At 32.6% G+C, this 23,877-nt stretch overlaps 2 protein-coding genes across 5 annotated transcripts; both read right to left on the bottom strand.

The window, feature by feature from the left end:
- Window positions 1-75: 75 nt before the first annotated feature.
- On the bottom strand, window positions 76-9,379 carry LOC144841081 (uncharacterized). Its single transcript, XM_078697263.1, has 9 exons — window positions 9,302-9,379; window positions 8,072-8,142; window positions 6,442-6,735; window positions 5,727-5,961; window positions 5,245-5,397; window positions 3,820-3,969; window positions 2,392-3,386; window positions 1,998-2,109; window positions 76-1,513 (listed from the first exon to the last, which is right to left on the bottom strand). The coding sequence occupies exons 2-9, from the start codon at window positions 8,072-8,074 to the stop codon at window positions 1,461-1,463; spliced, it is 1,995 nt and encodes a 664-aa protein (XP_078553389.1). The 5' UTR covers window positions 8,075-8,142; window positions 9,302-9,379; the 3' UTR covers window positions 76-1,460.
- A 4,079-nt stretch (window positions 9,380-13,458) lies between these two features.
- LOC144841223 (2-hydroxyacyl-CoA lyase 1-like) lies at window positions 13,459-23,629 on the bottom strand. 4 transcript variants are annotated; one of them, XR_013612003.1, is made up of 18 exons: window positions 23,489-23,629; window positions 21,919-22,023; window positions 21,364-21,404; window positions 20,491-20,571; window positions 19,496-19,568; window positions 19,200-19,277; window positions 18,638-18,732; window positions 18,369-18,481; window positions 18,040-18,175; window positions 17,769-17,874; window positions 17,478-17,567; window positions 16,996-17,157; window positions 16,464-16,564; window positions 16,061-16,219; window positions 15,788-15,892; window positions 15,236-15,428; window positions 14,563-14,782; window positions 13,459-14,300 (listed from the first exon to the last, which is right to left on the bottom strand). XR_013612003.1 is itself a non-coding variant. In XM_078697478.1 (17 exons), exons 1-17 carry the CDS (start codon window positions 23,549-23,551, stop codon window positions 14,750-14,752), a joined length of 1,734 nt encoding a protein of 577 aa, XP_078553604.1. In that variant the 5' UTR covers window positions 23,552-23,629; the 3' UTR covers window positions 13,459-14,749. The 4 variants fall into 4 exon arrangements, 2 of the variants coding, with proteins under 2 accessions (XP_078553604.1, XP_078553605.1); XR_013612002.1 differs by having other exon boundaries at window positions 13,459-14,482; XM_078697478.1 differs by having other exon boundaries at window positions 13,459-14,782.
- Between the last annotated feature and the right edge of the window lie 248 nt (window positions 23,630-23,877).

Consider the following 23,877-nt stretch of genomic DNA (forward strand, 5'->3'; position numbering starts at 1 on the left):
ATGGAATGATTTTTTATAATAATACTTTGAATCAATTATAAATAATAGAGAAATTAAATTGCAATTTAAGTAAAATGAAAGAATTTTATATGCAGCAAAATAATTGTTGGTACACAACAAAATGAAACACTAGTGACATTATAAATAGTAAACTAATAATACATTCAACATAGAGGTAGAAAAGAACATGGAATATAATAAATAATCATTTGGTTTGTTACTATAATTTGATCTTCTAAGGTAGGCATCTATTTGCCTATAAACAATCTTTGTTCAGAAAGAGCACAGATTAAATTTCGCATATGAAATAATATTTCAATCAGTGTAGCAACTAAACAAAATAAAACAAACATACATTCAAACATCAAGGTAGAAATGAACATAAACTATAATAAATAATTGTATTTGCTTTGTTAAAATTAAATTAATACTAAATAGATTTTCACAGACAGGCACATATTTGCCTTGTTGTTCTATGTCTCTGCCTCTAAAAAATCAACCAATCAGAACACAGAGATGTTGTGAGAATTTCTGCAGGGAAAAAATGAAACCAACATTGAAATTAAAGTAAAATAATATTACATTCAACATAGAGGTAGAAATGAACAAAAACTATAATAAATAATTGTATTTGCTTTGTTAAATTAAATTAATACTATACTATAGATGTTCATAGACAGGCACATATTTGCCTTGTTCTATATCTCTCTGCTCTAAAAAATCAGACAATAACAATCAACCAATCAGAACACAGAGATGTTGTCACAGAATTTTGGAGGGAAAAAGAAATTATTGATGTACAATGAAACAAGAAAAAATCTGTATTTAAATGGACCAATTGGATTTATATTGATACAAGCCCTATACAAGACTGTAAGGTAAGTTCTGTTAGCATCTAAAGACAAAACTGTAGCTTTATTGTTGTAAAATTAAAATCAAACCCAACATCATAACCTAGGCTAAAATGAATGATCTTGATTGGGGGCCTAGCTAGATATCATAAGGGAGAGGAGGAGCATCTAACCACTTTGCTTGTTTTTGTACATACAAAATATGAACAAGTAGTGGTGCTGTGCTTAGAAACTTTTTTTGTAGTTTCTGATGATATGTATTCTATAAATCTTTATGACTCTTGTTTTCATCTTCTTTTACTCAATTCTGCTGTTTATGATGTTAATTAGGAATGTAAAAGTTTACATGTAAAATGTTTGAAGGTAATAAGTAATACCAATGGTTTAGGCCTACAGCTTGTATTTTTACTTTGGTTTTGTTGAGCTGAAGTAGTTTTTAGTTTTTTTTTTACATGTATCAAATGTAATACAACTTATTTGAAATAAAAAATGTTTTTATTCATTCTTTATGAGAAGACATTGAAACTAATAATTATTCAACTACTGTTAAAACCTCTAACAGCAGCTTAGGCATATGGAGTAGTGTTTCCAAATCCAAAACTCAGCAGCTTAGGTAGTCATTTCAGTCATAATTTTTCTTATTTCCTGTGATGATGGTTTACCTGTCATGACAAAAAATTAAAGGTAATTAATTGTGTTAATGATATTAGGGCAATAAAATCTAAAAATCATCTACAAACAAATTGGCTGATTGTAGCAACCATGTTATAAAGGAACATTCATTGAGTTTGAATGGTTTTGATTCTGCTTGAGTTTTTCTTATCAAAACCTTATGAGATATTTGGTTAGTAGTACAGATAAATGTGCAGCCAGGATTGTTGAAAGGCAGGGCAGAGTACTATACATATATGGGGATGATCTCAAAGAGTTGAGTACTGTATTCTAGAGAAATCCTTCTTTAGTTTCAAGCTAATATTATTGATTTCTATGATATTTATTTCATTATACAAACATGGAAAACTTCTTGTAATGATCACATGATCAACAAGCTTGTTTGAAAATAGATTTAATTTTTTAATTATACTTTTTATACACTTGACCCAAAATTTATAAATCCAATCTGTTAAAAAAATTGTTACTACGTACCTGGAATCACTCCACATTTCCACATAGCAAGTGGTGTTTTGATCCCTGTGATACCATTGCTATTACCACCTTCCTTGCCTCCAATCAAGTACATACATAATACACTCTCACCCTAAAATAACATGAAATTAAATATACTACTATAATAATAAAACTTTTTGAATTCACACAATGTATGGTTTTTTATGCATCTGTTAATGTTGTATAGAAACAAAGTAGAAATATTTTGGTGTTATTCCTGGTAGTCATTGGTCTAAATCCTGCCTGATGCCAGGCCAACTATGTAATAAGCCTCATATACTGTAATTCATGTGTCTAATTTTTACCATTACGAATTATTCAAGCCACAGCCTAAATGCCTTAAAAATTAAATACTTTGAAATTGATAACTTACTTGTTTGTCCTTTGTATAATATCCCTGTTTATCTCTAGCTAAGCACCATTCATTATTTCCGTTTTGTTTATTCTTTTCATTAACTGTATTTGATCGTCCATATTGTCTTTGTTTTGATGGCTCAATAATCTTTGGTATAACGTTTCTTTGGTGGGTAGTTAATTTGTGTTCCTTTTCTAAAGAAGTTTCAGTTCCATGTGTTGTTTTATGATCATTTGCATGCTGGTGAATATTATTACCATGTTGTGCAATAGTGTGATGAACCTTGTTGCCATGGTGATCATCGACAGATATATACCCGTTGTTATAGAATCCACTTGATTGATTAGTTTCAATAATTCTTTGATTACGAGTTGATAACAACTGTGTTTGTTCAGTAAATTGTTGATAGTCAATATCGTCTTCAAGATCCACAATTTGTAACTCTTCACATTGACAGTTGCTATGTTCATCACTGAAAGGTGATCTTCTATCAGTATTAACATCACCACACTTATAGCAAGGATTGCATTGATCTTTTAAAGCATAGCTCCGATTACATTCAGTACACACAGTTTGTTGTTCATAAGTGGTGTTTTCGTTTTCATCCGTCACATTAGATTCTAAAGCACCATCTAAATTTAATTTTCGTCTATGAAACAAAATATCCGAGATATCCTCCTCAACGTTTTTGTTAACTATCACTGTATATTCAGCTGCTGATGTCGGTGAAAGTAGTCCAGTTGGTTTGACGCGGTTTTGAAACACTCTGGCTAGGCCTACATCTGAACCATAAGGAGATGTGGTTCTTTCAATTCCCGGTGGGGATGAGTAGGGTCTAGGGGGTGATACAGGTTCTAATACTTGGCTTGGTTGTAAGTGAGGCACAGATACAGCTCTGTATTGCACATTGGGATTGAGATGAACTTGAGTTAGTACAGGAAGCAGAGTATGGTGGAGACTTGGGGAAGGAAGAATTCCTTGAAATGGACTTATTTTACTCCAGTTTTGGGTCACTAAAGAAAAAAAAAACAATTTTATTCATTTCTAATTTTCATCATAAACTGAATGTTTTAGTTTTAATTGTCTTGTACTACAAGTCCATCTAAACATTTGTGTTAAAATAATATATAACTGCCATTGTATATAATAGTATTGTATTAATAAATAGTGATGTATTGAAATATATTGATTTGAAATTTACATATTAAACTTGAGAAACCAAATTGTTTTGGACAAATTAGACTACCCTGGTAAAGATTCACATAGATTGATGAATACAAATATTTATTTTATGTACATGTAAATATTGAATTAGTATATTTTAAAATAAAATTACAAATCAATAAAAAAGGAAGCGAATAAGCAAGTTTTAACCAGGACATTATTGCCGTATTTCAAAAATAAAATTATTCAACATTAGTAACACATTTCATTTAAAGTACCTACCAAAGCTGAATGTCCATAGATCATTTCTAATATTATTTGTACTGTCTTCACCCCCAAAAATAAACATACAATCATTGTGAACACATGCAGAATGACCGCTGAGTGTTGTTGGGCCTTGGTGAAATCGAATCCTCAACCAACTTCTACCATCTAAAACATTAACAACAGAAGAATGATAACTATAATTATATGTCAATAATAAATGTTACTACCGTGGAAGGTGAACTACAGTACCTTTTTCACCAAGGATCTGATCTGATAATAAACAAACAGGTGAATACTTTTATTGTGTATTGTGTACAATTACATCAGATTAGGGGAAACATTACTACTATTTCATAAGATAATTGATATATTATTAATATTCTTTTCATTCAAAAACTATCACTCAACTACAGTACCACTCAAATCACAATATTAAACATTTCAGATACACCATGGAGGAAATATTTCTTCCATGGTACACTGAGTTGATGAAATCTATTATTCTAACCAAAAATTTAATTTCATTTTCATATTCATAGCAAAAAAAAATATTATCATCATGTATAATGGCATAACAGTAATTAAGTACTGTATAATATTATGTTAAATGCACCTATCATTAATTATGATAAACTTGATATTAAAATAGGTTTAATACCACTGTGTAGCTTCAATGTGATAACAATATTAATAATGTATTGTTGAAAAATATTTTTTTCTGCCAAATTTAACTGCTTCATTGAATAGTAATAAATACAAATAGCAACGTAAAAGAAATAATATTTATAAATCAATAATACTGAAGCTTTCTACAAAGAAATTCAATACTAGTATTTAATACAAATAAAGATATAAAAAACCAGTTTTAACTTGTTATTTTAATTAAAAATATTATTCTCAACATGTAGAGCAGAAATGGTACAGTACTGTTGTATATCTTTTATGATCACCGTTTGGAAAAAACGCTCCATTTGAATACACACAATAACATATTTCTATTTGTAGTAGAAATTGTTGACCAAGTGAATACCCATCAGATGCATATACACAATTTATAACATATTTCTATTTGTTGTAGAATTTATGCGGATTTAAAAAGGCATTTTGATACCATTTGTACTGTATGTTATCACTTCTTGATGTTATTATATATTATAGAATCTTAGCAATAGCTATAAAGCTATTTTGTGACCCTTTATAATCTATTAGCGTGTTATTAAGTTTTATTTTAGTTCAAAATAAAAAAAAACACATTTCTTCTGCCAACAACAAGGGGAAAACAGTTTAATAACATTTGCAAAGGTTATCTTCGGGCAATAGGTTAGTCAAACACTATAGAATAAACGTCAGAACAATGGGATAAAAGGAATTTATAGGCGAATAATCAATAATAGCATGTATACAACTAAATCCATACTGTAAAAAAACAATACTACACACCTATGTCCCATTTCCAGAGGTCAGCCCTGGGCACTAGGTTACTCAAACCACCATAAATCCATATAGCGTTGTTGTGTAGAACTGCAGAATGGTTGTGTCTTGGTGGAGGTTCATTCAAATGACTCAGGCAGTCAATATGCCATGAATCACTCTCTAAAGAAAGATATTATAGGAGTTTAGTACTTAATTTCTATTTAAAAAGTGAGGTAGTTAAAATGTTAATTTTACATGATTGTTTGTTTAATCTTTAAAAACTTTAACCAAATCATTTAAAATATATATTTTTTCAGAAATCAACAAAATTTAAATCTATCTAACTATTTTTTTTTTTTAAGTTCATGAGTTTCAAATAATGACAAAAAATAACTGAAATACACAGGGTAGTAGTAATAATACTACTCCCACACATTTTGCTCTTTAAAAAGCAAATTCCAAAAACCTTTCCTTTAATACAGTTATATACTTTTATTCTGTATACTAACCAAAATCATAGAGCCATAGTTCACTAGATGACCCCTTTAAATCTAAGTAGCCGCCATATATGTACATGACATCATTGGCAAGGGTTGCTGTGTGACCTCGTCGACCTAGAGGTTTCTTCACATCCGTGCCACCAACTTCTTTTGCCCAAGACCTCTCTTGTAAATCATAGCTCCATAATGCCGTCTCATCTGATGACCCAAAACCGAGCTCGCCACCAAAGATGTATAGCTTGTTCTATTAAAAGATAAAAAATAATTTAATTGGCTTACAAATAATCATATACTACAGTACTATGAAGCTATGAAGCAAAACAATTTTTGGTAATGCCATGCAAATTTGAATAATTGAATAACCATAGTTACTGACTTTTTTTCAAAACAATGAGAATATGACAGTGCAATGTTGATTAAAATAAATTGCATTAGAATAATAACATCTTTACAATATTCAGTAGTTACAAAATTCCAATGACTTTATTTAATTTTTTATTGAGAAAGTAATTCTAAATAAAATCACTGATGATACCAAAATATTGCAGCCAAAAAGTCAATACAATTGTCAATACACTCTAATATAAACACTGTAGATTTTAATAATACTACTAAATGCAAAAACTTTAGATACAGTATATACACAAACTATAATTTGAACAATATTATGCAATTGAAATTGTCTGACTATTTTGAAAGTAATTGTAATAAAACTATTACATACATCACGATTGACCATTGTATGATCCTGTAACAAAGGAGGTGCCATTCCAAAACATTCTAAGCTGGTCCATACATTAGTTGTGATGTTGTACCTCCATAAATCTTTCCTACTACTGTGTGCATCACGTCCACCAAAAACGTAGATGAAACCACCCACCAAGCATGCAGCGTGCTTGCTCCGCATACAAGGTGTGACAAGGTTTTCAGGAAAAACTGGTGTCCATACAAATGTTGAGTGACGTTTAGTGATCGGCGTGCCTGGCGGTGTTGGTGATGTAAAGCCAGACGAGTTGGACTGGAAGAAATTGACAACAAAAATAATTTTTGCTGATCCTTAAGTTGCCTGAATTTGGAAAAATTAACAATAACCATGGCTTGCAGAATTTTTCTAATGCGGCTGCCTGCAATTTTGTTGCCCCTAAACAATCTTTACCTGTCCATTTGTTTTGTTATTTTTTTGTGAGAAAAACTAATTAATTGCAAGTTTTCGTTCCATCTCTAGAGTTTAAACAATTGATAGTTGATCATTGATCTTGGGATTTTTATGAGGTTGGCAGTGAACATTTACATGCACGGCATGATTGTTTGGTTGGCCCGGGATGTTGGGCAGGTATTCTTTTATAGATTACAAAAAAAGCAATAGGTTATCCACATTAAGCAAAAAGGCCTGAAAAATGCAGTGGTTAAAGTATAGTAACTGTAAAAAGACTAGATATATTTATTAAGGGTCAAGCATCTAAAACAAATGTTATTTTAATGTATTATTATTCTAAAATATATTTTAAAAGAGATTTTCTATTAAATGTAAGTAATAATAAAACTACTTAATCACAGTCTGTGTACCAACTCAATTAGTTCACATTTGTTGCCATAGTGACATCAATATTATCGTCCTCTGAAGTGTGAATGTACTTAAGGGTTGCTATGGTGATTCTTGTAAATAGAAGTGAAGTAGGTCAGTACGTGAACAATTACAAGACGTTACAAATTTAGAATGATTGTAAAATGTGGTCATTATTGGTCAGTAAACAGAGTCCTACAACAATATCCATACATAGTTCTAGATATTACGGAAATTCGGCCAATTTATGGATGTACAGAAATGAAGATAAATAACGTGTACTACAGAAATAATGTACTGTATACAAACTACACAAAATTATAATATTTTTAATTATGGGGAAAAACACAATATTATATATACAGACAGAATATAGTTAGTAATACTGTACATTCGAATGAAAGTTCATACGTGCTAGTTAATAGAAAGTCACTTATCTACATAAACATCATAGGATTCTTCTGATGAAGACATGTGTAACATGTCAAAAATTCAAGGTATGTTGAATTGTGTGCTGTATAATATTATATAATAATATATTTTATAATAATTAGTTAATAGTAAATACTGTACAGTTAGCAATACAATAGTCAAATTGTTAATGTTTTAGTAACAAATGTAAATTAAATGGAAATAGAAAGTGAAGTAACAGGAAGAAATGTTGTTAATGAAGGTTTACAAATGTGATGAATTTTTAACCAATAAATTCTGTTCATGACAATAAAGATTTATCTGTACATATTTTTAAACTGCAAGATTTTAACCACGAAAGTAATAGAATTAAACTTACCATTATTTAAAGAATGTTATTACTACTACAGTAAGCTGCATTCTAGTGAAGTGTTTCATCTTGAAAAGTGGCTGTGATGTCAGGAGAAAAACAAAATCAACAAATTTAGTACAGAAATGTTTATATAGCATATAGCACAAACTTATGCACTTGTCAATTGTATGACCCACTATACGACCCCCGGGAGAGGTGCGTCATGGGTGCGTCATTTACATATAATTACTGACGCAGGGGTGCGTCAAAAAACCTAGATGGTACGTCACATCAATGAACAAGGTGTGTCAATGTCCGTCACTTTACCACCCACCATATCATAAACAACATGGTCACAGTGCGTCAAAATGGGTGCGTCATGGTCACCTAAAGGTAAGTCACATTTTTGACGCACGGGTGTGTCATGGTATTCAAAGGTATGACGCACATCGGACAAATGACGCACCTCTCCCGGGGGTCGTATAGTGGGTCATACAATTGACAAGTGCATTACAGAGAGATAATAAAATGATTACAAAAATGTTTAAATTCTCTTGAAAAATTGTAGGCCTAGGCCTATATATCTTTTCCTAGTAGGTCATACAATTGACAAAAAAGTGCATTATGGTGACTTTTTTTTTTAACATTATTAAATAATTTTGACATTTTCAAGTAATTTTAAAACAAAATCAACATTTGTAAACCAGACACCGACAGAACAGAATAATTAAAAGAGAGGTGATATACTAATCAATACAGAGACAGAGAGAGTGCCTAGCTAGAATAGTAGTAGCTAGCCATCATATCTAGGCCTAGTGATTTTTTTTACATTATTAAATAATTTTGACATTTTCAAGTAATTTTAAAACAAAATCAACATTTGTAAACCAGACACCGACAGAACAGAATAATTAAAAGAGAGGTGATATACTAATCAATACAGAGACAGAGAGAGTGCCTAGCTAGAATAGTAGTAGCTAGCCATCATAGCTAGTGATTATTACAGTATATGGTCTTGTTGTACCTGGCCTAGTTGCTTGGCATAGGCCATATAATGTATAGGGCCTACTGATAGGCTAGGCCTATCGCTAGGGCATGTGTCATGTGACCATTACCGCCACAGACAGTTTCGACTTTGACAACTTCACTTGTGATACAGCGTGTAGTCCAATAGGACTAGAGTAGTAGTAGCTAGCCTAGCAAGGGGACTAATTATACATCAGGAATCTCAGTATCCTGTTTTAAACCTTCACTTACCCTCTTAACAGACTTTATTTTAATGTCGAAGTAGAGTAGGCCAAAAAAGAGGCCTAGCTCTCGACGATGCGATCTCTGTTCTGTAAACAACTCCATGGCAGCAATTAGTGACACTAGATGGCGCTATGCATAATATGCCAGCCAGTAATTTATTATTAGGTTCAATTGTGTTTACTCATGTCCCCCCTGTTTTTTTTAATATATCACTTTGACCAAAAATTAGATTAACAAAAATTACCTGAAAAAAATGTGTAAAATATAGTCAAATTGGCTGCCAGCTTTGAATTTGACCATGATTAACTTTGTGATTAAACTACAAAAATGGCCTCCTATTCAAAGTCTGATTTTATTGATTTTTATTTAGTAACATTATTCCCTTCATTTACACTATAAGATATCTGCTACAACAGACTCCCCGAGTATTTCATTATTGGTATTTTGTAGTTGCTAGTAAATTACTTACAGTAATAACTGTTTCATTGTTTTCTGTAATTACATAATTAAGTTTCAATTAAAAGTACATAATGCACACTTAAATTCTTGTTGAATGGCAGAACGATATCAAAAAACATTTTAACTTTTATCGATCTTTAATTTATTTATATGCCAACAACATCAATTGCAGTAAATTAATAATTATTGGTGATAACAGCAGAACGGGAGCAGAGGTGTGGCAGTTGTTGCATAAACATTTTAACTTTTATCTTTTCTAATTTGTTTATATGCCAGCATCGGAGACGGAAGAAGACAAGAAGTAATGATATTGTGTACTCTTATTACTTGTTTTAATTATTCATTCTGTAAATGTACTTGTTTGGGGGTTTAAGTTGTTTCATAAATAAGAAAATTGTTGAACGATTGTGAAGTTTGTGAAGTTATAGAAATTGAGTGTTGGGAATAGGGATACTGTTAATGGTTGATTATTGCTTGAGAATTGGGTGGGGGTTTTTTTTTGTCGGGGATTTTTTTTTTGGTTGGGATTAGGAAGAAAAGAATTGTTTTGCCAAACGTTATTATTACATTTACTTTTACATATTATTGAGAGAAGTACAGTTGTACTATTTCCTTGTTCACCGGTGGTTCCAATAATTTACATGTCCCAAGAGCCGTAGTTGCGGCTGTGTGACAATCTAATATTTAATTATATATTATATATTGCTATCCTTAAAAAAAAAAGACAAATTGGTTTAATGTAAAATTAAAGGACTTCTGACAAAACAAGGGACCGTGGTGCGTCAATTCACTAACACTAACTATAACAACAGAATGATTTGTGTATTTCTTATACAGGCATGCATTATAGCTTTATTTGTAATGACGTACTATAGGCATAGGTCGTCGTATTATGTAATACAATTACTAATTGATTAAGAATAACAATTCAAGATGGTTTCAATTTATAGAATATAATTAAACTAAAGTTATAAGCCGTGATCCATTATTTAAAATGTTAGAGGTGCATCCCAATTGACCTTCGTTTAGCCTTTAGACACGTACACTCAGTCACTGGTGGCATGTATTTTAATCAGCAAGCTATAGGCCTACAATTAATGAGCACAGTAAAAGAGTTTTGTATATTATTTTTAGTTATGATTTAAATTAGGCCTATAATATTGTGTTCTTGACGTTGCTGGATCGATTTCCCTCTGAGCTGTGACACAGGTGAATAAACTGTTACTTAATTTACTGTATATTATAATTACAGTATAGGCCTACCACAGTTGCTAATAATGACAATAGTAATACTAATCATGACGGTGATAATGATAGAGAAGAAGGTGTGTGCCTGTGACACAAAGTTTATCGGAAAAGCTAAATCAATTAACTGACGTTAGACGTTTAGACGTTGTACTACGCTTAAAACTAATTTATTGGACAACTTTGTGCTGCTAGTAGCTGTTTGCTGATTGCTTAAACATCTTACACATCGACGACGAGTAACGGATTTAAACTTCAATGAATTCTACCGAAATCGAATCGTCAACAACGGTGACAATAATATTCAGGACTGTCATTTTGTTCATCATTATGCTTTTTGCAATAGTCGGCAATTCCTTAACTCTGGGTATAATCTACACAGTGGAATCACTTTGGACAAAAACGTATGTCTTTGTTGCAAATCTAGCAATCGCGGATCTTTTAGTTGGACTATTAGTTATGCCTATTGTTCTTACTGCTTCTATAAGTGACAGATGGCCATTTGTACAAGACTGGATCTGTGAGTTATCTTCGGCTATGAATGGGCAGTGTTGTCTAACAAGCATAGCTTCTTTATGTGCAATAGCAATTGAACGGTATCATTCTATTATCAACCCTTTACATTACGAATCCAAAATGAGCAAACGAAATGTTATCATTTTGTTATGTTGGACATGGATTCAGCCTTTTATTTTCATCATCCTCGGACTGGGAAAGGTCGGATATGTTCCTTATTCATTTATTTGTCTGCCTAAGTGGCAAGACAACGCTATTCTTGCAATGTCCGTGTATGTTTTGTGTGTATTTATTCCGATTTTATTAACAATCAAACTGTATTACCATATATGTAAGTTAACTTTCCAGCATCTGAAACGTGTTCAAAACGTTACAACCATTGCATCGTTGACAAGTAGGCCTAGGCCTAATTTGTTTTATAGGTCTAAGATAAAATCGGCATTTGTGTTTGCAATTGTCATTGGCACTTTTATATTGCTGTTGTTGCCATACCAAGTTGTTGTGATGTGCCAGTCAAGAGGAGTGCACTTACCAAATGGATTTAAAACGTTTTCAATGTGGTTGGCGTTTATGACATCTTCATGTAACCCAGTGATATACTGTTTAATGAATAAGACATTTAGAAACGGAATAAACACAGTTCTACGTAGAATTCGTCGATCGCTACAGTAGAGTATGGCTAATTACCGTACTTGCTCAAATTGGTTGAGAAGTGGTCCGACGAATTATATTGTACATCTGAAGCACAACGAGGAGCACAATGTTGGAAGTTGTTGACAACGTGTCCGTTTCAGCACTCAACACTACTGTTACTGGACGTGGATTTCCATTCTTGACGTGACGTGGTTTGATAAATTTCAATGTGCGACTCTTCAACATGCCAAGATTTTACCATGAATAAATGAAGAAACATTAGACAAGCAACACGTTGTTAATCTGGTTTAGAGAGGCACACTCTCCCTCACACTACTACTGGTACTTTTCCTTTGTACGCTTTTACATTTGTATAATGGGGAAACCTCAGAGCCACTGTACTTTGTTATACTTTACAGTTCTAGGCCATGCGCTGTTTTGAACTCTCTGATTTAACTGCATATAAAGTGGAGTAAAAAAGTACTGCTAACTGATATTAGTGCAATTTCCAAGTATGCCTACTCATATTCCCACCTCATTTCCAAAATGATGTTAAGTGACTGTATTTTGACTTTATATTGAAACTATTTGTATATTAAGCACATTTGTCAAAAAACAAACCAAAAAAAACGTATATATTTGAAATTAATAAATATGTTATATAAGGCCTTTCTAGATTATTATCACCACGGGCCATTTGTAAGAATATTATAAAAAGTAAATGCTATCCATTGAGCATTTGTGCTTAAAAAGTAATGATTGGTTTCCCACTTGAATGCTACGCAACAAGTTGACCAATCACAAGTGCATTTTCCTATGCACCATTTTAAGAAACGTATTACCATAGACATAAAGACTTCAGAAGATAGTCTTTAAAAAACTCACTTATACAAATAGAAGCATTGCTGTTTAACTTTGTCAAGAGCCTCTGAACATTACATTATAATATATGTGGCGTTATAGAAATTTAGTTATATCTATTGTGTCGTGATTGGTCTAAATCGAAATCCATTCCTTAAGTTGAAAAGAACTGGTTTGATAAATTAACCTTCCATTTTGTTTACTCAACTGCTATATCTTGACTTAGATGTCCCTCGATTTTTTTTAATACTGTCACTTTGACCAAAAAGTGAATACAAAATTATTCAACTGAAAAAAAAAAATCACAAATAAAATAAAAGGAAAGCTTAGGTTTTTGGTTAAATTTAGAAATTATTTTTGTGTGTGCAGAGATAAAAAACTTGATTAAAAATACAAATTTTCTTACTCAAAGTTTAATTTCATTCATCTTTATTTTTCGTTTTTTGGGGAACAACTACATCTTTCACCAAAATGATTGATTATAATTATGAAAACACCTTTTGTGTCATCTTAAACTTAAAAATATACTGTCCACTGAAAAAATAATTCTGTTGTTGTATGCCATTTTAATGTCACAATAGTTAATCACTTCACGTAATTAAACTGCAAATGGCCTATTAAAAGTCTGATTTTATTAATCTTTATTTTTCATATTTTTGGGGGACAGTACAGTAACATTATTCCCTCCATTTACACTATAAGATATCTGCTACAACAGACTCCCTGAGTATTTAATTATTGGTATTTTGTAGTTGGTAGTAAATTACTATTACATTGTTTTCTGTAATTACATAATTAAGTTTCAATTAAATATACGTACATAATGCACACTTAAATTCTTGTTTTAATTACATTAGGGATCATGTCAGAATGATTCTACAGCAGATTCTCTTTTACTGCAATACCATATCATTATAAGTTTGTTTGAATGTAGAAGTTTATGAGACAGTCAGTGTAATTAACATTAACAAAAAATCATCAACAGGTTAAATAACAACAATGTAGTAGTTATAGGTTGCCTACTGTTTATGATTTAACAATTGGATAAATGTTATTGTGCTGATATATTTCTAAATTAAATAAAGGTTTTGCACACGTTAGATTGATTTTCTCATATATTTCATTGATTTCCCTCACAATAGATTAATTTTCCTCACAATAGATTGATTTTTCTAACATTAGATTTATTTTCCTTACATTAGATTAATTTTATCACATTGGATTTCTTTTTATCATATTAGATTGATTTTCCTCACAATAGATTGATTTTTCTAACATTAGATTTATTTTCCTTACATTAGATTAATGTTATCACATTGGATTTATTTTTATCACATTATATTGATTTTTCTCATATTAGATTAGATTTAATTTATCACATTGGATTTTTTTTATCACATTATATTGGTTTTTCTCATATTAGATTGATTTTCCTCAAATCTGATTGATTTTCCTCACATTAGATTGATTTTCCTCACATTAGATTGATTTTCCTCACATTAGATTGATTTTCCTCACATTAGATTGAGTTTCCTCAAATCAGATTGATTGACCTCAAATCAGATTGATTTTCCTCACAGATTGATTTTCCTCACAGATTGATTTTCCTCAGATTGATTTTCCTCATGAAGAATATTGCATGCAATAATTTGTCTTTATTCAACCAATCCATCTTGGATAAAATCTTTCTGCTTTTATTTTTCAATCAGCTCTCTTAATCTTGTGGTTTCATTATTCGCATCATAGTTTTGAACGGTCAAGCCACTGGAAGTCCTACAATGGAAAAGTAATGTAGTAATCACTTATTTTCTACACTGACTATTGCAATATGCAAATTTTCAAATTGCACAAGGCAGCATCAAGAACTACTGTACAGTGGTGTCTAGAAACGATCTAACAAAGACCTAAAGATGTCTTTACTAAATCTAGATATTCTAGGATATCTCAGGCCACCCAATGATAGAAATAACAATAGCATATTCATAAACATCACTTTATGAGGTTAGCATAGTAGCAAAATTAAGCTCTAAACCAAGGGCCCAAACCTTAAGGGGCTCCAGAACATGAGCAGTCCAACTACCCAGCGTTGGAGGGCCCCTTAAGAGTTCTAAACTAGAGGCCTTTTCCTCCTGCGTTACGCCACTGAACACAGGTTACTACAATTATGTTATGCTACTTTGATGTTATGTAATGTAATTGTGTTTAGTATACATGAAAACAAATTACCTGAGGTTTTTTGTCAGCAAATGGATCAATCATGACATTGATTAAGACTGGTTCATTCTTCATATCTCCATTGAAGCACCTAGCCAGCACATCCTCTAAAGCAGCTGGTGTTTTAACAAAGAAACCTTTGCCACCTAATGATTCCATCATTTGATCATATCTCACATCAGGGGTCAGCACAAATGGAAGCAGTCTGAAATAATGTATTACAAAAGTGTACATTATAATTGGCTGGTTGCCAGGTGAGGCTGGCATTTGAGGACATGTACTACTACTATATTATGTCATAGTTTAGTTTATATCAGTCTGTGTACATCATATATTATGTATTTTTATACTGGCTAAAATCTACAATAATTTGAATTTTCAAACACAGCACATGGATATGGGTTTGTATATAGGAAGTTACATATTATGCTAACCACACAAAAGCACATCGAGAAACATATTATTACAATCTATGTCCACAGCTGACGTATTCAACTTTGGCCTCCTTCTGTGTAAAAAATAAACCTATGCCTAAATTTACATAAGAGTAAATTAGACACTTACTGTGTTGGTCTGTCTTCGACTGAAATGCTTTTATAAATATCATCATTAACACCCATCGATATGCCATTGTTATTAACCACAATAAACACTATTGGTAATCGATACCTGAAAAACATAAATGTCACTTTTTTATCAAATGAAAACTGAAGAAATTCAGCTGAGGCCTTCCACCACCGACACATAGCAGCCAGCATACCTAGATCAGTACACAGGTAGTTGATCCCCTACTCTGATACGCTGATAATGATTAGATCGTAGAATATGATCAAGTACCTGCAAACAGTTTCAAGTTCCATCCCTGAAAAACCAAAAGCACTATCACCTTCTACACAAACCACTCGCTTCTCAGGCCAAAGGTCGCGAGCTAGAACAGCAGCAGCAATAGCGTAGCCAAGTCCAACTCCCATAGTGCCAAACGTTCCGGCATCTAACCTACAATAACAGAATTATTATATTTTCTTTTAAACAACACAGAGAAGAATTGGTTTAACATTTAATAATACTACTCTTTTCCTGTCAAGTAAACACGGGAAAATATATGTTGGTATGTTACACCGTGACCAACCCATATTCAGTGTAAACTCCCTATAGAGACACTTTGTTGGGTCCTGAATGTGTACACATAATGAGTTCTACTGTATAAATAATAAATTAAATAAATTGAAATCTTTATTACCTGTGTTTGGGAAGATAATTCTGCAGAACAGTTCTACCAATATCCATAGTGTTGGAACCCTCACTTACAATGATTGCATCTTTTGGAATTGCAGATTGTATCTATAATGGAAACATATACTTTAGGAATAAATGTTTTATTTTTAATTTGAGTACATTCAGTTATAAGATTATATAAACAGTGGTAGCTTATTCAAACAGGCATCCTATTGTGTGATCAGCTGTGGTGTAATTGTAGTGTGTTTGGGAGTGATTTAAAGAAAAATGGTGATTTATAGGTGGTAACCGAACAGCATATAATTTTCAATTATTTTAAAAACTCTTAGGCTCTTACTTCTTTACCCTATGTAGGACTATTTTTTTACTTAAGTCTTTCTTATCCTATGTAGCACTGTGTAATACTGTAGTTCATAGGTACATATTCAACTTTTGCTAGTGTTTCACTTAAGTATTTCTTACCTTATGTGGCACTATGTTATAGTTCATAGGTACAGATTCAATGTTAGCTAGTGTTTGACTTAAGTCTTTCTTACCCTATGTAGCACTGTGTAATAGTTCATAGGTACAGATTCAACTTTAGCTAGTTTTTGATTTAAAGCTTTATTGCTCTCAACCTTCTCACTTAGCATCATCCACCATTCTGTGTTGCTAGGGTAACACCATGATCGGTACATCATACACATTTGCTCCTCAATCTGTAACAAAAGTTCATTATCATCTACATATTCTACATACTGTATACATATTTTTTCATTATACCTTATGCTTATAACTCATTCAGCCTCTAGTTTATATTTGATAATCATAGCAACAAACACTATTCAGTATTTGCACCACTCTGGCACATGTTCTAAACAAACAACTACAAATACAAGGAACAAGTCTAACCTTCATTTGACCAAAAAAAAACACCAAACTGTTAAACAATCTATATAAAAGGTTTATTACACAATCAATTATGGGCTATAGTAACAATGTTATTTCTTAGATATGTTATGATAAGAAACTTACATACCTGTTGCATAACAGCCTTCAGATCTCCCTGAACACCTAATATCTGGTCACTACCACAACTATTGTATAGTTCTTCAGGGCAAAGATCAATCTACATGAAAGTGGTCAAGTTTGCGTTTTAAAAGAAAGAGAGAAATGACAACATACAGTGATGATCAAACATGAAAAGTTAATGCTCAACTAGATAAATGTTTTAGTTTGACTAAAACATGGTGGTTTACCAAAATGCATAATCTAGTGGAGACAGTCACCAAGCAAGACATGGCTAGGGATTTTTTTATTTAAGACTGACCTGGATAAATTTTGTATTTCGACTGAAGCGTGGTGGTTGACCAAAATGCATTATCCAGTTGAGACGAGCACCAAGCAAGATAACCAAATCTGCATTTAAAAGAGCTCTGTAGAAACAATACAATTAAATGGGTTATCAGTGGCGGACCCAGAAAATGACTAACACTACCAAAACAACATAAACAATACTTCTAATAGTTAATGACTAACAACAGAAATAACTAACGTAAATGAAGTAGAAAAAGTAATTTGTTTTGCACTACAGTACTCACTTGGATCTTGCTGCACTGACACATAACTTATGATCATCAGGAACCACTCCTTTACCCATTGGACTTGGTAGGAAAGGCAATGCATATTTGTTTATAAATTTGCATATTTCATCTGATGCATTTGCATATGCTGCACCTAGTAATAAAACATTATAATGTATAAATTAAGACAAACATTTGAAAGTATCTAGCCTATAAGTTGATATAAAACAAGGTTTATTGTTTGATGGACAAGTGAGTATAATTTGTAGAAACTAGAAGGTCACATGTCATTCAAGGTATATAGACAAGAACACAAAAATGCAGATACTTTAATCTTCAAAACTTACCTTTGCCAACTACAACTAATGGTCTTTTAGAACTGGTCAGAAGTTTAGTGACCTCTTTGACCTTTGGAAGATGAGCAAGTATAGGGTCAGGATCAGGACATTTGCCTATATGCCTAAGAGAATTGAAGAAACATTTTGATTACGCACACATTACATTAGAATATTGTTATGTTAAGGTTCCAATTGAGATGGCTCTTTTTGGATCTATTCTCAAATTCCATCAACTGGCCTTGCTGATATCTTGACCAATATCAGGCATGTGATCTTACCTTATACTTGAGGTTGGCGCAGTTCCCAGTAACATATCACCAGGTAAATCCAAGTATGCTGCTCCTGGACGTCCGCTTATACTCATTCGTACTGCCTGCAATATAATAACAAGATTGTTGTAGTAATATACAAAAGTGGCTATGCAGATAGAACTATCAATCAAGGGCCCTCATGATGAGTTATTCAAGTGTATGTGTACGTGTGACAGTGGCTGTGTATATACTAGTGCTTTATGTTGATTCTGAGAAGCTTCTGGTTAACATTTTATTGGCTGAATCATGATGTAAACAACTTCCTATTTGCAGTTATTTTAATGTTTAATTATACAACCCCAAAAATCTATTCATTGGCAGTGAATTGTTGGAAACTAGTTAAGGCACCATTAAATAATAATGCCAAGCTACTAGGTAGGACTATCTGCCCAGAGTGACTTCTGACTTGTAGCTAACTTCAATGGAACTGCTAACTACCAATTTTGAGATTCTTTGCTTACAACTTCGATAGATAGATAAGATTAAGTTTTTTCATGTGTAGTTTACTAGTAAATGTATTGAAAATTACCCTTTCAACAAAAATAGGTATTTGAGCAATACTACTGGGTCTTGCGGTGTACTTGGTATAAAGCCTTGCACTTTCAACCTAAAAAAAATTATTAAATAAATTATATTTATATTAGTTAAAAGTGGAATATATTGACTGAATATAATTACCAAATGCCAAATTGTTTAAACTTGGGGATCACTTATGACTATAGGATGTTGATAGTACAGTCATCAAACTGTGTAGAAGAGCTCCCAATCTATTAATATTATAAATTGAAGGAATCTTTTCTCGCATATAGAATTTTCATAAATTACCTGAGGCCACTCCTGAAATGATCCTAAACCATCCTTATCTGCATCACTTGCTCCACCTATCACAATCACTGGCCTATAAAATTAGGGAGCTATTATTAGTTAATGCATACCAAACTAATGTAGGCCCTTTGTACATACAATTGCGTATAAGAGTTGATACACAAGTGATGTTGATCATAATCATAATAATATTTATTCAGTCACCAATGAAAAATAACCAGGAATGAGAATAGGCAAAAGCCCAAACATATTCTGCATTCACTCCATACAACATAAACAGTTAAAATAGAACCATATAATATACAAGAAAACAATTATAATACAATTAAAATTATACATAATATGAAATAAAGTGCATATAGTAAATCATCTCTATGCACTTGAACCACAACCAAATAAATATTTTTTACCTCAGTCAAGGAGGTATATGTAATCGGTCGCGTGTGTTTGTTTGTTTGTCTGTTTGTTTGTTTGTTAGCAGGATTACTCAAAAAGTAATTACAAGATCTTTACCAAAATGAATATACAGATAGATGTTTTCTCTCGGAGTGGCTTTCTAGTTTAAAATAGAAATTAAAACAATGAGAAAATATTGGATTTGAGCTGAGACATTGAAAGAGCAAGAAATATGTACAGCCAATGGAAAGTTGGTTCCAAAGTTTTAGAGCAGTGACAATAATTGGTAGTCGATGAAGAGGTAGATCAAGGGACTGAGTTTATGTGATAAAGTACAATGCTGCATGCAGGGGGTTGTATTTACAACTCCTTGCTGGATGCAGGGGGTTGTATTTACAACTCCTTGCTGGATGCAGGGGGTTGTATTTACAACTCCTTGCTGGATGCCTGTGAACAGTATCCATATGATTAGAAATTCAAAGTGTGTCGTGTGCATCTTTAATATTTGAATTATTTGTATGCATTCTATTTGTGCTGATTTTAAACAATATCCCATCCAGAATGTTGCTACAAAAAATATTGATTAAAAAATTACTTACCAGCAATTAATTGTTGCATTTGCTAGGCCACCAATAGTATGCAACATACCAGGGCCAGACACAACCAAACACACAGCAGGCCTACAAAAACAAATTTTATAATTTGCTTATATGTATTTTCGATTTTGTTTTGCTACCAAACATGATACTTAGTAATTGACCCTTCCTTTTTTACCTACCACACCCCTAACTGTATTCAATAAAGAAACTATGTTCAGAGGTGATTTTAACCAGAAGAATTTTTTCCAACATTTCCATACATGAGATAAAGGAGAGACAAACTCTGTCATTTTTTAAATGTTGATAATTGCGGTAGTTTTAATCTCTTGCCTCTAGTATTAGGTGAAATTTCTTTTTGGATATGCTGGAATAAACATCCAAATAATGTATACATTTGCCCTGTAGGCTCTAGACTCTTTTTTTTTGTTTCCACACCTGGAAAGAAACTGGCATACCCACTCTTCTGTGATTTTTTTTAATAGAGTTCTGCGGTGTGACGTCACAACGATAGATGGCGCTGCGTGGTTGCTACCAACCAAAAATGCGTTCAACGCTACTATGTTGATAAACTATATAAATCTGTATTTCTATCAAATTATGTATCTTAGCTTGATTTTTTTTAACTTAAACTGCAGTTGGAGAATAAATAGATTATTAAAAACAAATATTTAGTGATCTTTTGAAATTTTAGTTTTAAAATGACTACTTCAATAAGCCTATTCTAAACCATTGGTGACCTTGGAGTCACTCAGACAGGACACATTTTTTGGTTGGCTAGCAACCATGCAGCGCGACCTACCGTTGTGACGTCAGCACTGCAGAATTCTATAGTGCTCTCTATAGTTTGACGTGGCTTAACACCCTTTCCCTTACCTGCCTGTTAGATAGCCAATGACAGAAGCTGCATAGCATGCCTGTTATAAATAACATAGAAGTTAATATTTGAATAGACTGTTTTGTTTGTAAATTGATATGAGGAACGAGTTCAGACTACTTTCTGGAATTAAACAAAAACTATAATTATTTTAAAATCCATTCCTTTTTAGTGATCATGAAAGATGTAAAAGACTTTAATCACTTTCAGACACGATGATACTTTTAATTTTTAAAATGTCACAGGTTAAAGTTTTAGCCAAGCAGTGCTAACATTCATAGAACTAGCAGTCTGATCAGAAGTGCGAGGAAATCGGAAGTATTGCAATATCAACTGTATTTACAAAGATTTCCCACACAATTTAGCATTGACAATGGGTGCGATTGGTGGTTGTACAGAGTTAAAATACGATTGCCCATCTTTTAAAAAACTACATGTGGATTTTAATAATACAGGTGATGTTTTCTGTATTGATGAGAAGGTTCTATGCTAGTAATTAGAAACCAAGTGCTTCAATGAGCTATGTTTTCTTCAAATTAATGTTCAAAACATACTGCCTGCTCATTCCTCATTCCATAATAGTTGATGCCGGATGTTTGCATTGCAGCTGCTAACTCAGCTACTGGATATCCCACAATTCCAAACACATAATTGATGCCCTAATAGTCAAAATAAAAAGCAGATTAATAATGTTTTGATACATTGATCATCATCATCATTACAAAACATCAGATTAAAAAAAACGGAGGTGTTTGTTTTTTTGGGTGTAATATGGTAACATGGATAATCAAATAAATACCCCTAGATATGAAAAATACAACACAATAAATATCAAGAAGTGATAAAATACAGTAGCAATTGTATCAAAATGCTAGGTGAATTGTCAACCATATCAATCAATGAATTCTTTTACAATATAATTTTTCAAAATGGTGTTCTATTGGTGGAATACAGTATAAAGTTCATGTACAAACAGTATGCCCTATATAGAAAAAATTAAAATTAAAAATAATTATATTCTGTATAGGTTGAGCTAGCTTTTGCTAATGCACTTTCTCACTGTACTGAGATTACCTTTAGGATTAGTCTCAGGTCACGGTAAGTAATCAGTGACTGAACCTAAACAACAATATAATTTATTCGAAATGATGTTCTATTGAGGGAATTTAAACAAATTACAGTGTAATGTAAAGTTCATGTAGAAACAGTATGCCCTATATAGAAAGACCTACATTAAAAACAACAAACTATGCTGTATAGGTTGCTAATGCACTTTCTCACTGTACTGAGATTACCTTTAGGATTAGTCTCATGTCACGGTGGTAAGTAAAGATAGTCTGACCTTGATGCAAAGGGCATTGGACACAAGAGACAGTGTTCTTGTCAGTCATGTTTGTATGCCTTAAGTACTATGCATGTGTTAAATGATGCACCCTTGCCATAAATTAATTGAAATAGTGTAGAGGAAGGGCAGTCACAGTCACGGTCATGTAACCCATTATTAGTGTTAAGTGCAATTTGCAGAAATAATTGTGCACAGAATTCCTAGGCTAAATAAAACCGTAGAGCAACCATTTGTAACAACTGCAGTCACAGACCTTTATTAATATTAGCCAAATAAGGTTTATCGCAAATAGCGTGCATGATGTATTATCTCTGGAAAACCAAATATTTAGGCTAAAACATTGTTTGCAAAACAATCTTTCAAACACCAAAAAACATCAAATTTCTGTTTGCACACAGAGAAACATTTATATAACACTAGCTTTTGTATTTAGTTTACTGGCCCTAAGCTAGGGGCCATACCCATGATGGGCCATATGGAATTACCTTAACTTAATCCTTTTAAATGATTCAATGAGTTAGCCTAGGCTTTATACTATAACTAGGCCTATATTAGTTTGGCCTATGTCAGTCTGTGGTACAGAGGCCTAGGTTAGGTGGCTACTAACTAGGCTCTAGTCTCTAGTAGGCCTCTAGCCTAGAGGCCTAGGCCTAGTAGGCTAGCCTCTTCATTAGGTAGGACTAGGCCTAAGTCACAAGTGACTAGGCTAGGCCTAGAGGCCTACCTAGGCCTAGCTAGCTTCATCATGATGGCATTTTAAATATCGTTTAAATTATAACCTGGGCTTTAAGTGCCTCTGATAATACGAAATTTCCATCTACAGTGTCCTCATCTTCTGCCATTTTACTTTTATTTTACGCCTAATGGTCTACTACTAGGCTAGGCTACTATCGCCAAAACAAATTAACCGATAATTTTGTTTTGGATGCTGCGGCGGAAAACAACACGGCCTAAATGTCTCTACCGCCATCGACGGCTCGGGCGGACGATGGCCACTTTTGATTGGCTGGAGGAGGCATGTGAGACGTACCTGGAAAAAGTAAATGAACTGTGACGGATTAAATACGCCAGAGTTCCTAAGTCCATGCCTAAATACCCTATTAATCTCTGCTCTGATATGAGTGCCCATTACTAACCTACTACTATGAAACTTGATGAGAATATTAAT

The sequence above is a fragment of the Antedon bifida genome, chromosome 4 (assembly GCF_963402885.1).
Source record: "Antedon bifida chromosome 4, ecAntBifi1.1, whole genome shotgun sequence".
Lineage (NCBI taxonomy): Eukaryota > Metazoa > Echinodermata > Crinoidea > Comatulida > Antedonidae > Antedon > Antedon bifida.

Coding starts and splice junctions, on each gene's coding strand:
- LOC144841081 (XM_078697263.1), bottom strand. Junction 3,387..3,819: donor TCTATGGACATTCAGCTTTG/GTAGGTACTTTA, acceptor TTTTTTCTTTAG/TGACCCAAAACTGGAGTAAA. Junction 1,514..1,997: donor GAAATGTGGAGTGATTCCAG/GTACGTAGTAAC, acceptor TTGTCATGACAG/GTAAACCATCATCACAGGAA.
- LOC144841223 (XM_078697478.1), bottom strand. CDS start 23,551: ATGGCAGAAGATGAGGACACTGTAGATGGAAATTTCGTATTATCAGAG. Junction 22,024..23,488: donor CAGAGGCACTTAAAGCCCAG/GTTATAATTTAA, acceptor TTTGACTATTAG/GGCATCAATTATGTGTTTGG. Junction 18,176..18,368: donor ATTAGTTGTAGTTGGCAAAG/GTAAGTTTTGAA, acceptor TTTTATTACTAG/GTGCAGCATATGCAAATGCA.